The sequence below is a fragment of the Panthera uncia genome, assembly GCF_023721935.1.
Source record: "Panthera uncia isolate 11264 chromosome B3 unlocalized genomic scaffold, Puncia_PCG_1.0 HiC_scaffold_1, whole genome shotgun sequence".
In the NCBI taxonomy this organism is placed as follows: domain Eukaryota; kingdom Metazoa; phylum Chordata; class Mammalia; order Carnivora; family Felidae; genus Panthera; species Panthera uncia.
Window position 1 is genome coordinate 107,239,060 of NW_026057582.1, and position 18,072 is coordinate 107,257,131.

The 18,072-nt window shown below is 35.4% G+C and overlaps 1 protein-coding gene across 8 annotated transcripts in view; it reads left to right on the forward strand.

Annotated features, from left to right (window-relative positions):
• Window positions 1-18,072, forward strand: part of PIAS1 (protein inhibitor of activated STAT 1) — a 125,393-nt gene that overhangs the window by 71,160 nt on the left and 36,161 nt on the right. For all 8 annotated transcript variants that reach the window (XM_049611799.1, XM_049611803.1, XM_049611797.1 and 5 more), the window contains exons 3-6: window positions 9,296-9,380; window positions 9,642-9,689; window positions 13,113-13,203; window positions 13,830-13,964. In XM_049611799.1, coding sequence (XP_049467756.1) covers window positions 9,296-9,380; window positions 9,642-9,689; window positions 13,113-13,203; window positions 13,830-13,964 — 359 coding nt within the window. The remainder of the gene's footprint in view (window positions 1-9,295; window positions 9,381-9,641; window positions 9,690-13,112; window positions 13,204-13,829; window positions 13,965-18,072) is intronic.

Genomic DNA, 18,072 nt, shown 5'->3' on the forward strand with positions numbered 1-18,072 from the left:
AGACAGCAAGAAATATTCTATAACAGAAAGATGACTATTTTTAGCTTTTCTTTCTGCTGGTGAGGTGGAATAGTGAATATTTTTAGAGCAGTTGAAAGTACAGCCACTTAGACTAGCTCAGTGTTTCTATCATCAGAATCTCAATAACCTTGTTTATTTTATGTATCTAGGTTTTACCTTCCAGTGTTTTCAGTTTATGTAAATTGCAACATGATTCCTCTTTCTCTTTTTAGTCTAGTTCATCTCTCTGGAACAATATGTAAAAAAAAGATGAAATTTTAAAGCCTAACTTTCTTTCTGCACATTTTGTGTATTTTGAATTATAATTACATCCTGGTTATTGTGGGCAATGCTTTTCTTTCTTACAGATGAAAATTTGGTAATTAATACAGGGGGAAGGTTGTTGAAAATCTCCCATGAATACCTTAAGCTCTTGATATTCATAAGAGATATTCCCCCATAACCTTTGTAAGTATTCTTAATTATGAGCACCACTAGAACATTTCATCTTTTTTCTAAATTGGAGCATTGAGTAAGTGAAAATCCGAATGACTTCTCTTTTACCTTCAATGACTACAAGTATACTATAATTCATGTCACATTGAGAGGCTGAGGTGCTACCTCAAACACTAATCCTGTATCGCCAACATTCAAATTCCAGTCTTAGCAAAATTTCAAAAATTTCAAATTACTGTACATTCTAGAACTTTGGAGACCTTCAAGATTAATTACTGTGACTCAAAATAGTATAGTAGTTAATGCAAAACCCTGAGACATTAATATAATTTCCTATTGCAGATAGGAAAACAATTGAAGATCTCATATTTAAGTGTTAAAATCAGTGATTTAACAAACCATTCACACCTGAACCCATTGCACTCTGACTTTTGCTCCTCCCATTCCCCTGAAACACATCCAGCCAAGATCACTTATGACTTGATAATTGTTAAGTCCATTTCTGAACTCTCATCTTACCTGCCTTTTGAGTATTTTAACACTATCCACTCTTCCCTTGAAATTCCTTCCTTAGTATCAGGGACACCATTCCCCCCAGCTTTTCTTTCTGAATTCTTGGCTACTTCTTCCTTGACTTGAGGCTTTAATGTTGGTAGTTCTTCAGGGTTCTTTTGTTCATTTCCATCCCCCTCTGCCTCCCCCCTCCCCATTTTGCTTTAGTCACTTTTTTAAACAACTTTATTGAAATATCCTTGTCATATCATAAGCTGTACATATTTAAAATGTACAATTTAATACATTTTTCTCATCCCATTAGTAATTCTTCCCTGCTACCCCTTCAATTCTCACCCTGCCCCTAGATTGGATGTGCTTTCTGTCATATTATGAATGTCACATCTATAGATCAGTTTGCATTTCCTAAAATGTTATGTCATGGAATCATGGATTATATACTTGGTGGGGAGAGGTTGGTCTTCTTTTACTCACGATTGTATTCTAAGACTTATCTGTGTGTTTGTGTGTGTCAGTAGTTTATTCCTTTTTATTGTTGAGTAGTATTTCATTATATGGATGAGCCATTTTATTCACCCATTAATAGGCATTTGGGTTGTTTCTCCAGTTTTTGGTTGTTGAAAACAAAGCTGCTATGACAATTGAGGCTCAAACTTTTGTATGGGTATGTGCTTATATTTTTCTTGAATAAATTGTTTAAGAACAGAATAAATTGGTCATATGGTAGACGCAGGTTTAACCTTTTAAGCAGCTCCCAAGCTGCTTTTGAAAGTGTTGGGCCATTTTACATTCCCGCCAGCAGGGTATGAGCTTTCCATTCGCTCTATATCTTTGTCAACACTTCGTGTTGTCATTTAAAAAATTTTAGACATTCCACTAGGTGTATATCTCATTGTGGTTTCAATTTGCACTTCCTAGACTAAAGATGTTGAGCATCTTTTCATGTGCCTTTGGCCTTTTGTGTATATTCTTTAGAGAGGTATCTATTCAAATTCTTTGCCCATTTTTTAAGTTGGGTTATTTTTGTTGTTTAGGAATTCTTCATATATTCTAGATATTAAACCTTTATCAGATATATGATTGCTCATATTTTCTTCCATTCTGTGTTTTGTCTTTTAACTCTTTTTATGTCTTTTGATGTGCATTTTTCATTTTAATGGTGTTCAGTTTATTTATTCTTTTGCCTGTACTTTTGTTGTCGTGTTTAAAGAAACCATTGCAAAATCCAACGTCGTGAAGATTGTTTCCTTCTAAAATTTTTGTATTTTATCTCTTTAAATATAATAGATAATAAATATTTGTTAAACATATTTATGCAGTAAATATGTATTTATTAATTAAATATAATTATTCTATATTAATATAGAACAAACAAAAAATATGTACTCGTTACCTAATAAATATATTTGTCTTTGATCCAATTTGAGTTAAATTTTGTATATGATGTAAGGTAGGGGTCTAACATCATTCTTCTTGTGTATAACCAGTTTTCCTATCATTTTTGAAGAGACTCTTCTTTCCCCATTCAATATTCTTAGCATGCTTGTAGAAAATCAGTTGACCATAGATGTGAGGGTTTTTTTCTGGGCTCTCAATTGTATTCAGTTATTCTCTATGTCAATCCTTACAATTTTTTGTGGAGAACTAGCTGTTTTGAGTATTTTAGTATGCTAACTGGAAATCAGATTCTCCCTCTCTTCAGTGATTGCTTTTGTTACTTGTTGAGGGGGGGGGTGCAGCTGTCTGTTTCGTACAGTGACTTTTCTACACTATTTCTGTAAAGTCTCTATTCCTTGTTGTGTATGGTTGGTGAATTTTCTGTTCCATTGTGTCTTTAGTCAGCTTGTGATCTGACAGAGATTTCTCCAGATGTCTGGATCTAAAAAAAAAACCAAAGTGTGTACATCTCTTTAAATCTTCTGTTAGATGCTGGTGGGGAAGCTGCTGAACCTAGAGCAGGTCTTGAAACAAAGAGAAATATCTACTCTGGTCCCTCAGAGAACCACCAGACCACACAAGATGCACAACCCCACATTTTTGGAGGGCTAGGTTCTTACTGTTCGTATGAGCCCAGCCAGCCTCTCCAAGAACTCAGGTCATGGTTCCCACAGCCCAGTGAGTCCCAGAGATGGTGGGGGAATAGTTGCTAGATCACTCACACCGCTCTCTTAGCAAATTTCAGCAATCTTGTTTTATCAAACACTCCCATGGTTGCTGTAAGTGTCTCATCAGGTTCCAGAGTTCTGAAATCATTGGTTCTGATAGATTTTTTTTCCCCCAGCTTAATGGTTATATTAGAGGAGGGACTAACCCCTGGATGTTCCTCCATGATGTCACTTAAGACCTATTTTGAATTAATTTTTATATATGGTGTACTATATTATTTGAAGCCCCTTTTTCTCCTGCATACATGGTGTCCAGTTGTTCCAGCATCATTCATCGATAAGACTTCTTTTTCAACTAAATTACCTTTGTACCTTTGTCAAAAATTAGTTCTCTCTATATATGTGGGTGTACTTTGAGACTCTGTTCTGTTCCATAGATCTATTTTTATACTGTCTGGACACCAACATCATATTGTCTTAATTGCTGTAGCTTTATAATGTCTTGAAATCAACTATTGTTAGCCTTTCAGCCTCCTTCTTCAAAGTGGTTTGGTTCTTCTAGGTCCTTTGCATTTCCAAGTGAGTTTTAGAAGCAAGCACCTTGTCAGTTACTATCCCCTCTCCGCCCCCAATCTAGCTAGGATTTTAATTGCATTATATTGAATCTACTGATCAGTTTGGTAACAACTGATAGCTTAATAGCACTGAATCTTCTGATCCACAGACACTGTATATCTCTTCATTTATTTGGGTACTTAATTTCTCTGAGCAGTGTCTGGCATTTTTAAAGGCCTTGTACCTCTTTGTGATATTTGTCCTTAAGTATTTCATTTTGAAGGGATGCTATTATAAATATGTTTTTAAGATTTCAATTCCTAGTACATAGAATACAACAGATTTTTTGGTGTATCATCTTTACCCACTAAATTCACTTTTCTAATAGCTTTTTATAGACCTATGTACATAGGTCATCATGCATTGTCTGTGATAGATCGTTTTACTTATTTTCCAATCTTGATTTTTTAAAATTTCTTTTTCTTGCCCTGTTGCCCTAGCAAGAACCTCTAGTACATTGTTGAATAGAGGTGATGAGTGGTTATCATTACCTTGTTTCTAATTTTTTAGTGATAGTATTTAGTTTTTCACCTTTAGGTATAATGTTAGCTATAAGTTTTTCATAAGAATCCTTTATCGGGTTGAGGAAGTTCACTTCTATGCCTGGTTTGCCCAGAGTTTGTTTTTTGAATCCAGAATGGATGTTGAATTTTTGTCAAATATATTTCCTATGTCTATTAAAATTACAATATGGTATTTCTTAGTTAATGTAGTGACTTGAATGTTGAACATTGGTTCCTGCATTCCTAGGAGAAATCTTACTTGGTTGCAGTGTACTATCCTTTTTTAACATATAGTTGGATTTGATATGCTAAAGTTATGCTGAGAATGTTTGTGTTTATACTTATGTGAGGTATTGGTAATTATCTTACAGTATTTTTGGCTTGTTTTGGTACTGTAGTAATACTGACCTCATAGAATGATTTGAGATGTACTCTCTTCTTTTTAATTTTTTTTTTGGTGGGGAGAATTTTTTAGAGCTTGTATTCCTTTTTAAATGTTTGATTTTGAAACAATCTATGTAGAACTGTTTCCTACAGTTAGAGAAATCTAACTGTAAGATACCAAAACCCAATGAATCTATAATACTTAAAAAATAGCACCAGGATAAAAAAGACCAATGGGAAAATAGCCCAGAAATGGAACATATTGGATATAAGGATTTAATATATGAGAAAGGAAGCACACATATCCACAGGGAAGGGAAGGATTATTTAACACATGGTGTTAGTATAACTGTTGGAGTAACAGAAATTTAGATTTTTAAAAATACCACATACTAAAATAAGTTCCAGATGGATTAATAATTACATAGAAACAAAAAGCCAACGAATTGAATTGTATGTTGATTGAAACTTAGAAGGGGAATAATTAGAATTTGCAAAGGATATGGTTGACAGATTAGACTACATAAAAGTTCAACTTTTATATCATCCAAAAATGTAGCCAAATGAAAAAAATATAGCAGACTGGGGAAAATTTTTGCAGCAAATTTCCAAAGATTAATGTTCCTATGTATGCAACCCTTATGCAGATATAAAAATGGGTGAAGGACAAGATTGGACAATAAACTAAACCGGAAAATAAGCAAAAACAAAGAGGGAAAAACTCTTTAATGCACATTAAACTACTAAGGAGTTACTATGGTCCCCGCGCGCCCCCCCCCCCCCCCCCCCCCCCCCCATTGAGTTAGCACAACTCCCGTGCAGGCCAGGGTAGAGTGTGATTAGTAGATGCATAAATTGCTGGTGGTCTTATATATAATGTTATAACCATTTGAAAACCACTTTCACAGTATGTCAAGATTTATAAACATCTTTATACTTTTTGACCCAGAAATGCCACATCTAGGAATTGATCCAAAGAAAGTAATAGCTACCCCACCTTTCAAACAACAAAGGTATGAGCCCAAAGATGTTCACAGAGTTGTTTCAAACAGTGAAAGATTAGAAACAACGTAAATAGCTAATCAAGGGAGTAATTAAAGTTTTCATTATACCCCATAGAATACAATGCAATAATTAAAATATGGCAATAGAGATTATAATTGAAAAATGTGATAAGGGTAATTTTTTAAAAGTGAGCTTTCAGATTGTGTATACAATTCAATATAAAAATGACTAGAAGGAAATATGTAAAAATGATAAGCAGTTATGATGAAGGGATAGTGGGTCATTCTTTTCCTATTTTCTGTGATCCATATAACGCTAGGTTGCATTAAGAGAATTATACCACCCAGATCAGGGGAGTTAATGGACCTGTATTATGAGAAGGCTTTGGAGATATTTAGATTTGAGTTCCAATCCTGCTGCTTCTTACCTGGTATGAGGCCTTGACATAACTACTTTGAACCTCACTTTCTAAATCTGACAAAGGAGTGGATACCTTTTCTTCATGATTATTGTGTAGATTAATAATAGTAGATGGTAGTTGTTGATAAAAATACTCTTCTAGTCACATCACATTTGGAATAATGTATCAGTCAGCTTACAAGCAACCATAAATCTCAGTGGCAAATGAGTAACGTTCATATCTGCCTATGTTACTTATTAGCTGCAGATTGGCTGTGGCTCTCCTTTATGTTCTTCTCACTCTACAGTCAGGGTGACCTGGAAGAAAAGATGATGAAACCAAAGGATAACCTATAAAAGTCTGCCCAGAAGTGGTACACTTCCACTCACATTTCATTGGCCAAGGCTAATGTCAGTGGTGCTGGAATAATCCTCCCATAGGGAGGATGGGCCAGTACAGAGTAACAGCAGATATTTTGAATAAATAATATATATTATGACAGAGTATGTCCAGTTCTTGCTGTTGCTTTAAGGGTGTGACAACCTGGAGTATGGCCAGAGGATCAGGATGGTGAGTAATTTTGTAATCTCCCCTGAAATACAGTGGGAAGAGTGGAGAAAGAGGGGCTTATTAATGCCATCTAAAATATTTGAAGATTGGCTGTCCCTGAATATGGTGTATGACAGCGATGAGTAGAAATTAAAACATTATGTATTTTGACTCTGTATAAGGGCATAAGGAGGAAAGCGGATAGAAAAGGACATTGTTGATTGTTTTAAATACCTTACCTCATTTGTATTCTTCAAAATAACCCTATGAGGTTCTGTGTGCATGTGCATGTTTATGTTTAAATATCGGAGAGTATCGGATAAGAACCGAGGGTTATATGGCAAGTAAGTGGCAAAACCAGTTTGGAATCCAAATCTGTGTGATTTCCTCTTTTTCCACTAAGTTTTGCTACTCTCTATAGGGCTGCACACTTTCTTACAGTTAAACTATTAATACCGGCTATCTTCTGCCTGACAAGGTAATGGCCACTCTTCCTCCCCCTCTAAAATGATTCAGAGTGTGAGGAAGGGTTGAAAGGAAGGTTGAACTCTAGATGGGTAGTCTGCAAACTTATGTGATCATATGCATCCCCCCCAGTAGAATAATTTAGTATATACATATGTTACATCTTTTAAACTATCATATTAATATTGTATTTGTTATAAAACAAAAATAGAAGTAAAAAAAGGTAAGATTTTACATCCAATTTTAGGTATTTTATAAGTTAGATTTGAGATTTCTTGTAAAATCTCAACTTTTTAAAACTTAACGTTTTATAGTTAGGTAGATACTTTTCTTGTATCCTTGTGGATTGTCTTATGTACCTTTTGAGATATGTACCCCCAACATTGGCGGTCATTGCTTTGGAAGATATGTTAGACTCCTTTTCCAGGATGAAGATTCTGTGATTCTGTGTAGCCTGAGCTTTTATAAAGATGATAATAAAGCTTAATTGACTTTCAGAAAAGTTTTTGAGGTAATCTGTTACCTGAGACCAAAACTATAAATTCTTCACTGGCATTCTTTATAGAAATTAAGCCTGAAAACCACATAGATGAATGATGCTTTTCCAGATAAATACTAATAACTTCATGAATATTACAGTCTAAAAAGAGTTTGTAAATGGGAGTTATCACTAAGCAATAAATCTCATTTCCATGTGAGGCACAAGAAACTGCCTGTTTATTTCAGTCATGTCTTCTCTATCTAAATCTGCATGTGTGTGTCCAAAACTTACTGTACTCATTTATTCTAAAATGAATCTGAAATTTTGCCTAAAGAGAAATACGAATTTTTGTACTTGGGAAATTATTTTAGGGCTATTTTAGAATGGAGCCAGAAATCTATATTAGGCTAAGCCCACTGGACTAAAATCTGCATAGAGATACATTCTTTAAGAAGCAAAGGAGTTACTTGCATTGTTTGACAGAGGAAACTGTGCTTTTCTGCATTCTCGTCCTTGGTTATCAGCCATTTGCCAGGTTGGTGCCTCACAATCAAGAGAACTTTCTGGTTAATAACTCTTTCTTGGGGATAGATTATTTAAGAAAAAACCTTCCCAGATCACAGAGAGCAGAAATGCAAATCTGGCCTTTAAAAGATAGTTCTATATTGAGATGAAATTGTAGATCAGCAGTGATCTTTTCCATTTTTTTCTCATCGTGATGCATTTGTACAGATTTTTCAGCATGACATACTGCAGTTTGGTGGTAATTGTAGAGGAAGTGTTGTTTACAAGTAGAATCAAACCCAGTTTAAACAAGAGATGGCCAGTTCAGCTCCTTTTTCTGCATGGGTTTAAGTGGCCCACAGGCCAGGATTTCCTTGGTAATAGCTTTTAGTGAGCCTTTTGTCCTAGAAGATTTCCCTTCAAAGTATAGTTTAAATAGTTTAATCTGACATTGAAAAATTTTCATATTCTTTTATTCATTCGGCAGTCAATGGTTGCTTCTTTGTGCCAAGCACTGAGGAGACATTAGTGCTGATTTTTAAAATCTATCTAAAACTGGTCTAAGCCAGGAGGACCCTTGCTGCTCACAGCAGGTACTGTAGGAGTCCCTGCTCTCACACAGACTGTCCTTGCTTGCTTGCTCTCCTGCTCTTTTCTCTCCCTACTTCCCTTCCCCTCCCTCCCTTCTCTTCCCTCCCTTCCTTCCCCTCTTTTTGTAGCTCTTTCCTTCTTTGAGATAGTGACCACAGCCAAATTTTGAAGTTAGATCATCTAAGCTTAGGAGAAACTAACTACTTGTGGTATTTACTGTATAACACTTGCATGGTATAATTAGACAGGAGATGATAAAATTCTGATTTTGCCTTAAAGGCCAAATGTCACCTCACCTGTACAGGTATGTATATTTGTTACTTAGCTTAGAAACCATGTATCTTTAAATGGCTTTATACTTTTCTATTTTAAATAAAACTAATACCGACGTGTTTTTACGCAAGTGTGCTTTTTATTTTTAGATGGGAACATTTATATGATTAGGTACTTTTCTCTTAGTGTTTCTTTGATTATGTATTTTCTGAATTTGAATCCTGATACGGCTTTTGGAATTAGCCATTTTGGGGCTCATTTCTGTTAGGTTACAACTGGCATATTTCTGATTTTTTAGTGGTTTAATTGCCTCGTTATCCAGACTCTAGAATACATTCCAATTAATTAAAGTCATATGAGTGATTGAGGTTGTTTCTGTTTTTTTCTGGCTGTTGTGCTCTCTATTGAAGAATTTGAAGATGATTAAAAGTATGATTCTTTTCTTCTTTAGCATCAGACAACAGTCAGCGCTTTCGAGAAACCTGTTTTGCATTTGCATTGACACCACAACAAGTGCAGCAAATCAGTAGTTCCATGTAAGTTCTCTTCAAGTATAACTTGCAGTTTGGCCTTTGCAACCAGTAATGGCTATAATAAGTGACTTTTAAAAACAGTGTATTGGGTGAGTATTAGTGTCATGCAAATATTAGCATTGAAAATACTATAATAGTGTTAGTTATCCTAAGAACACTTAGAGCTCTGATAATTTGAAAAACTTCTGGAGTAACAGTATCTTTGAATCAGCTTTCATGTGCATATTTTAAAAATAATTGTAGTTCTTACCCTGTCTTTTATAGGGATATTTCTGGGACCAAATGTGACTTCACAGTGCAGGTCCAGTTAAGGTACAGTATTGACTATAGTATAGTATTAAAAGTTAATATTCTTTAAAGGTTGTTTAAAAAATTGTGTCATTTTCAATAAGTATATTGAAAGTATTGGGTTTAAATGTTTGGATGAGGTAAGACCTTCTCCTGTTATGAAATATCCTAATTTTTATCCAGTTTAGATTTTAATATAGCAAGTCATGTGCCATACCTCTAATCACATTTCTCCATTTTGTGAGCCTTCAGTTGGTTGAGAAGCTCCAGCTAATGATACCTTTAAATGACGATAGTGTCAGCTCTTTAGAACTACACTTTTATGAAAGTACAAAGGCCTTACCTATATGGATGACAAACTACTCTAAATAGAGAACTAGTAATGGGGCGCCTGGGCGGCTCAGGTGGTTAAGCATCCGACTTTGGCTCAGGTCATGATCTCATGGTTTGTGAGTTCGAGCCCCGCATCAGGCTCTGTGCTGACAGCTTGGAGCCTGGACCCTGCTTCAGATTCTGTGTCTCCCTCTCTCTCTGCCTCTCTCTCTCTCTCTCTCTCTCTCTCTCAAAAGTAAAAGAAAACATTAAATTAAAAAAAAAACTAGTACTTAGGTTAAGTGTATAGTTATGGACTAACAAAAACCAAAACAGTCTAATTTGCTTCATCCTGTATTTTAAATCATTAATTTAAAAGCAGTCTATTCTAGACATCTCTTGATAGTTTTGCAAAGAGGAATGGAAAATTTTCCAACATGGCTTCACAGTTTCCCCTTATTCAGCTTCTTTTCTTAGCTCATTTCTTCTAAGGCTATCTAAGAATTCTTCTATGTTAATGTCTCTCTGTCTTATATAAACCATCTTCTGGTACTCTTTTTACTCCATGACTATCCATGTGGGAAACTAACTGCCCCAAACTGTTCTTGTTGCAATAGGAATAAAGAGGAAATAACAAGACAGTTGTTTTCCTCAATAAGCTGTTTTCCCTAAAGTGGGAAGGATAAGTCAAACAGATAGCCTCATCTCAATAACTGGATCCTAAGTTGTATGTACGAATTATAGCTACATTAGGAGGTCAGCAAAGAGGCTAAAGCACCTGCTCAGCGCTTCACAGAACAATATGAAAACCTCTGATCGTGACTTAAAAATAGGGTGCTGAAAACAAGTGAGAAAGCAGAAGGGAGGTTGAAGTCTTGATTTTAGAAGGCACTGACAAAGATGTTCCTGTGTAAAAGGTACTTTATCCTCTCTCAGGAGCAGAACGTGGTAATGACTGAATAAATTAAAGGACTAAAATATGATGCCATCATAATTCTATATTGCTCTTATCTTGCTTACTTCCTGCATCAACAGTTTTCTGTTTTGTTCGTACTGATAATGTGACATTATCGTTGAAAACAGTGGTCTTTAAACAAGCTTGGAGCTACCCTGAGGGGTCTATATTGTGACTGCCCCCACCCCACACATACTCTGAGCCCAAGTAGTGCTGCTTTGAGCTTTGATCTATTTTGCATGTTTGATGTGTGGGTTGGTTTTTCACTTGGAGAAAGAGTCCCAAGACTAAAATAAAGTTTGAAAACCATAGCTCTAGAACAAGAGATCTAGTTCCTGTCCTCAGTATTTTATATTAGTATACATGCATTCTTTAATGCAGCAGCAGCTGTGTTCACATTCCAAAGGAAGGTTTTCTTTCTAAGATAGATCAACTCTATTTCAGAGATTCCAAGGGAATCTTGAGGGTTAAAAAAATGGTTTAGCCATTTTCAATTCAAATATATCTCCAGAACTCGAAAAAAAAGAAAGGAACCATATTGTATTATATTTGGTAATTGTTAGGTGGTTCTTTGTGTTTTGATAAAATGGTTACTTTTCATCCTAACTCCCATACCCCCATTACTACATCTATAATCCATCCCAGTGTATTATTTAAGTTGGGAGTGTATACCTATCTGCCATCCTAATTATAAATTTTTATCTAAAGCATGAAAATAATTTAGGGTCAGTGTTTTCTCTATTAGATTAGGGTCAGTGTTTTCTCTATTGGATTCCTAGTCTGTTTTCATTTATGTCTGTTTTCCCTCCCCACCCCCATGAACTTCACAGAAATTTTCTGCTATTCCCCCTTTTTTCTTCTTTTCCCTTTGGCTTGTTAGGGTGGCTTAGATTTTCACCTTTTACTTAAATGAATAGTAGGAGTCAACTTGTCATAAATCTTTCTTTTCCTATAGCTTCAGGCAGCCAAGGTCCATGTTTTAAATTTATCACTGCATTGGAATAATTTATTAAAAACTTTGTGGCATACTCTTACTGTTGCAATATAAAGAACCTCCTTTAGGTTTTCTTGGGATTGGAGATGATCATGTGAGCTTTGACATCTCTGTATTTTCATCTTTGTAGCTATGTATATTTCAAGAAAATCTTTGTAGATCAGTAATATTTAACCCTTTCATGGATCCCTTATCCCTTTGAGAATCTGATGGAAGCTCTAGATTGTTTATTCATAAAGATGAACATATATATGTACACAGAAAATTGTCCCAATTTGTGGATCTTCCTACACACAGATTCTACAGCCGGCAGGTCAAGACCCTACACCACAGATGTTGAGGGAAGATGTTTGTGCAGGATGAATATGTCACAGAATTCAGATAGGGTTCTTCTTGACATATAACTCACAGATGCTGTGAACGTTCTGTAAAGGTGGGATGAGCCTCAGTTGTATATTGGGAATAAGGAAGTTATTAAGATGTCTTAAATAGCAAATTAACAATTTATTTCTTTATCTGTATAAACATGAACAGAATGAGAATTTACAAATTATGTAGCCCTCTATAGTTTTGCCAAAAGATTATGCATTTAATTTAGAAATAAATGTTTTCATGAGTATCTAAAATAGTATTTTAAATGATAATGCTATTTTTCAACATCTTTAGTTTTCAGGGAATAATGGAGTACCTTGGCTTAGTGGATAGAATTTGGTCCTGGGATGGACTTACAGCCTTTTCAGTATCTCTGCTAAGAACCAAAACAAAAAGTTTTATAAGCAGATAAATTTGGGAATACTGTGTATTGTATCTCCCTCCTAGAAAGTTACAGTGCATGTTACCCTAGCTCTGAGAAGTCTATATTAAGGAAACTTAATTTAATTTTTGGATTCAGAATATCTTAAATTTATTCCACTACCGAGCTTTTTCTTTTTTTTTTCCTCTTTAGAACATGCTTAAGCAAATGATTGGAAATAATTAGGAAGACAACTACAGGTTGATAGTCGTGATCACTGAAACTCTACATTGACAGAATTATTTACTTTCAATTTGTTTAAATATGTGAAATGTCTAGCGTTAAGTAGTTTTTATTGTTGTTAAGTTTGACAGCCTTTTAGATTAGCTATTGAACAGAAATATTGAGGTCATCCTTTAAGAATGGAAGTTAAACTTGTCCTTTATTGTTTAGGTTTTGTTTATCAGAAACCAGTTGTCCACAAGAAGATCACTTCCCACCCAATCTTTGTGTGAAAGTGAATACAAAACCTTGCAGCCTTCCAGTAAGTCCTAAAAGTTATTTTTTAAATGCATTGCCAGCATAGCATGCGTAAGTCATGACAGCTGTCGTTAAATCATAGTTTTTCATTAAGAAAGCATCCTTAGTTTGGATATATATTCATGTGACTGAGTGAAACACTTGTACCAATTGTGTACAATTAACAGCTGTGACATTAACTATGGAGACCAAGTTGAGGAGGTGGAGTTGGGTGTGGTAACTTTAGTGTCATTCTGGATTTGAGGGGACAAGAAATTGTTGCAACAAAACCTCAGCGGCACTCATGTGAATCTGGAAGCCTACAGTAGAACAGAGGAAGAATGCTGTGGGGGGGATGTTTTCGGTTACGTTTAAGACGTTCTTTATACCCTTATCTGAGCTCTTAATGAATTCATCCTGATTCTTAAGTTTTAGACATTTTTAAGTTCTATCGCTAGTATTTTTCTCTGGCTTACTATAGAATGAGATGACAGGGTTAATGTAAACTCTTGTAAATGTTTGCTTCTCTACTCTTTAATGACAATATTCATATTTTCTAATATGTAGTTTGTGGGGTTTTTTCGCTTGTTTTAGGAATAGAAGTGGAAATGATTGTGGAAATAAGTAGAAATAAATTAATTTTATTCTTAGGGTTATCTTCCACCTACAAAAAATGGTGTGGAACCAAAGCGACCCAGCCGACCAATTAATATCACCTCACTTGTCCGATTGTCCACAACAGTACCAAACACCATTGTTGTTTCTTGGACTGCAGAAATTGGAAGAGTAAGTAAATTTTTATTTCTACTAGATCTTAGTATTATGAGGAAGGGTTAATCTCCTTGGCTACCTGAGCTTATATGTAAATTATATTGTAAAGTGAGTTGCAAAAGGATTTATTTTTGTCTCACAGTGAATTTTCAACATGTTCCCATTTGAAACATGGGATCATCCGCTATTCAGTGTTTTATAACCTGATCCTGTTTCACTCAGCAATTTATCATGAATGTTTTTTATGTCATTACATGTTCGTCTGCATGATTTTAAATGGCTAGATCGTATTCCAATATGAGTATGCCACAATTGAGTCTATTCCCTGTTCTTGAGCAGTTAGTTGATTTATTGATTGATTGATTCAGTGCTATTTCAACGACCATCCTAGTCGCTATAGCTTTGCCTCCATCCATGATACTTTCCTTAAATTCCCAGAAGTGGAATTCCTGAGTCAAAGAGCCTGCAGAATTTTAAGAAATGTTGTGTACATTGACAGATTGCCTTACCAGAAGACATGCAAATTTCTTCTCTGACTTTCAGTGTTTATTTGTGTGCCTGTTGACCCATACCCTATCAATACTTCTTTAAAAAAAAAAAAAGTCTTCTTTAAAATCTACCAATGTTAGTAGGTAAATAATGGCACCAAGCTGCTTTGATTAGTGCTCCTTTTATTATTACTGAGATTGAACATATTTGTCTGTGTGATTTACATTTTAAAATTATATCTCTTATTTTTCTCTGTTGCTATTTTCCTTACTATTTATGAATTCTTTATATATTAAGAGTTAAACTCACATATTGGAAATATTTGTTTTTAGTTTGTTTCCCTTTTATTTTCGTTCATGTAATTATTTAATGTTTAGAAGATTTAAATTATCATAGAGACAGTTTTTAACTAGTTTTTTTAAATAGTCTTTCCCCCTTAGTCCCATCACACTTAAGTCTGTCTGCCCTTCCCAAGCTTACATAAATATTTGTTTCTATTTTCTTCCAGACTTTTGAGTTTTCTTGTTTTACCTTTAAATATTTAATCCATCGCAAGTTATGTGTGGTGTGAAATAAAAATTTACTTTCATTTTTAAATAGCCATTTGGTCTAACACCATTAACTAAACAAATGCTGGTGCAGAAGCCAACATCACTATGTATCTGATTTTTATTTATCCTATGTGTGATCCTGAACTTTTTCTGTATTGTTTCTTCGTCTTGCATTCTTTTTCCAGGACAGTTTCAGAATGTCATTGATTATTTCAGTTTTATCATGTGAGCGCATATCTATTCATTAATTCATTTGAAATTTATTGAATGCTTCCTGTATGCCATGCACTATACTGAAAACTGGGAGTACCATAGCAAGGAAAGAAAGTCCTTGTTCTTTTAGAGCCTGATATCTGGGGGCCGGGTGGTCACACACACAAAGGTGAACAGTTTTTAGAAGGACTATGAAGGAGAGGTATGCATTGATTTTAGAATATATTAAAGGGCACTTTGAACTAGAGAGAGGTCGGGCGGGGCTTCCCTGAGGAAGCAGTGACTGAGCCAAGAGAAGAGTAGCAGGAAGCAATTTGGGTGAAAGGTTCAGAGGAAACAACCTGCACAACAGCCAGTGGCAGGGGACAGCCTGGTTCTTTCCAGGAGACTGAGAGGGAGCCTCTGGGGCTAGATTGCAGAGAGTGGAGAAGAGCCATGTACAAGATGAGGCTACAGAGGTAAGGAAGGGCCAGGCCACGAATGGCCTTTGAGGTGTACTGTTAATGTTAAGGATATTCTCTTCTTTAGATTCTTTTCTTTTCTCTTTTCTTTTCTTTTCTTTTCTTTTCTTTTCTCTTTCCTTTCCTTTCCTTTCCTTTCCTTTTCCTTTTCCTTTTCCTTTTCCTTTTTTCTAATGTTTATTTACTTTTGAGAGAGAAAGAGAGAGAGAGAGAGAGACAGACACACGAACTGCAAGTGGGGGAGGGGCGGAGAGATAGGGAGACACAGAATCCAAAGCAGGCTCCAGGCTCCAGGCTCCAGGCTCTGCCAGCATGGAGCCCAAAGCAGGGCTCAGCCTCAGGAACTGTGAGATCATGACCTGAGCCGAAGTTGGACACTTAACCAGCTGAGCCACCCAGGCGCCCAAGGATATTCTCTTTTTAAATGAAAATTTTACAGGAGTAAATATTTCTGTGTACAGAAGGTCACTCTTCAGAGTGGTAAACGGTTTGAATAGCATCCAGAATCGTGCAGAGAGGTCACTCTTAGGAGCATGCTGTTGCTGAAGTGTTAGTGGAGGAGGGCGTGTATTAGCCTGAAAGTGAGGGATGCTCTGGGGAGAGTGGAGGTGTTGGAAAAGTAATTATGGGGAGGGAGCCATGTTTTCCTGCTTCACCCCCCCAGATCTTTCTGGGAATGTGAATGAGATTGCTTTAAATTAGTATATTAAGTTAGGATTAATTTATACTATTTAATATTTCCATTCCGAGAACTGTATGTTTCTCCATTTATTCAAATCCTCTTTTATGTTCCTTGGTAATTTAATAGGTTTCTTATAAATCTTCTATTTTTTAAAATTAATTCTGTGTTGTTTATTGTTATTATTTCTATTGTAAGTAGATCTTTTTTCTATTATATTTTCTAAAGAATGTATTTGTTGTTGGTTTATTTAAAAGCTGGTTATTGTTGAATATTTACTTAATACCTGAATTTTCATATACTGGTTCCAACAGCTTTTTAATTGGTTTCTTGATGTTTCCAGGTAGGCAGTTTGGAGTTTGAGATGTATCATTATGCAGATAATGATAATCCTAGTACTTATGTCATAATTACTGGTTTTTGTTCTAGCGTGCTGACTAGAACCTTCAGAACAATGTGAAATAATGAGAGTGCCAGTGGCACGCTCAACTTGTTCCTTACGATAATGAGGATACTACTAGTGACCCAAGTCTTCATTAATTTTTGATAGAGCTTGCTTACATCAACTGTGTGCTCCTATATTGCTCTTTTACTGGATATCTTTGTGAGACGTGGATTGTGAATTTTATCAGCATCCCTTTTGACAACTATCCAGATTATATTTTTTCCTTTGCCTAATTAATATGTCACCATTAAGTTTTTGAAATCCTTTTAAATGTTTTACTTCTAGTATACCTTGGGGTTCCCCTTTTGGTCTCCCTTTTTGAAGAGGGCATTGAAAATATTTTTTGTTTTGTATTTTGTTTTGTGTTTGTTTGTTTGTTTGTTTTTGCCCGTGTGTGAAAAGCATAGCCTGTTGGGGGTGTTTGCAGTAAACTATGACTGTGGGAGCGCAGGGAGATGTGCTGATATGTATGGGATTAGAGGAGAGAGGAAAGCCTTTCCAACCTCAGAGAGAAGACAGTATCTTCAGTGATTTGATGGTTGTCTAGTCTTACCTAAGAGGTAAGATCTTCATGGAGACCCCAGTCTACAAGTTGGAGACCTTTTTGAAGTAAAACATTGAAAGACAGTTGTTCTTTTTTTTTTTTTTTGAAAGAAAATTATACTTTACCAAAGCCCAGAAGATAGCTTATTAGATTGTTTTTCCATCACTAGTTTTAATTCAACTTGTAAAGATGCTCTGATTAGTGTAGGATCTCTTTATAGAAGTGTATCACATCAACCTGTTGTGTACCTTAAACTCACATAGTGTTTTATGTCAGTTATATCTCAACTTTATTAAATTTTTTTAATTTTTAAATTTTATTTTATTTTATTTTTTGAGAGAGCAGGGGAGGGGCAGAGAGAGAGGAAGAGAGAGAATCCCAAGCAGGCTCCACACTGTCAGCGCAGAGCCTGATGCGGGGCTCAAACTCGGAAACTGTGAGATCATGACCTGAGCCAAAATCAAGAGTTGGACACTTAACTGACTGAGCCACCCAGGCACCCCTATATCTCAATTTTAAAAAGACAGTATTTTTTGAAACAGAAGAGCTAGCACAGTGCTGGAAGGAAATAAGTGAACTGTATTGTAACTTTTTATCCTGTCAGGGTAATCACTGTATTTAGCATTTATTAAACTCTCTTTGTTTAGAGAAAAGTTATTTAGATACTGGTATAAAGGGCACTTAATGAGTAGATTATATCTTAATTATGGAGAAAATGTCCTGTGAACTTGATACACAATT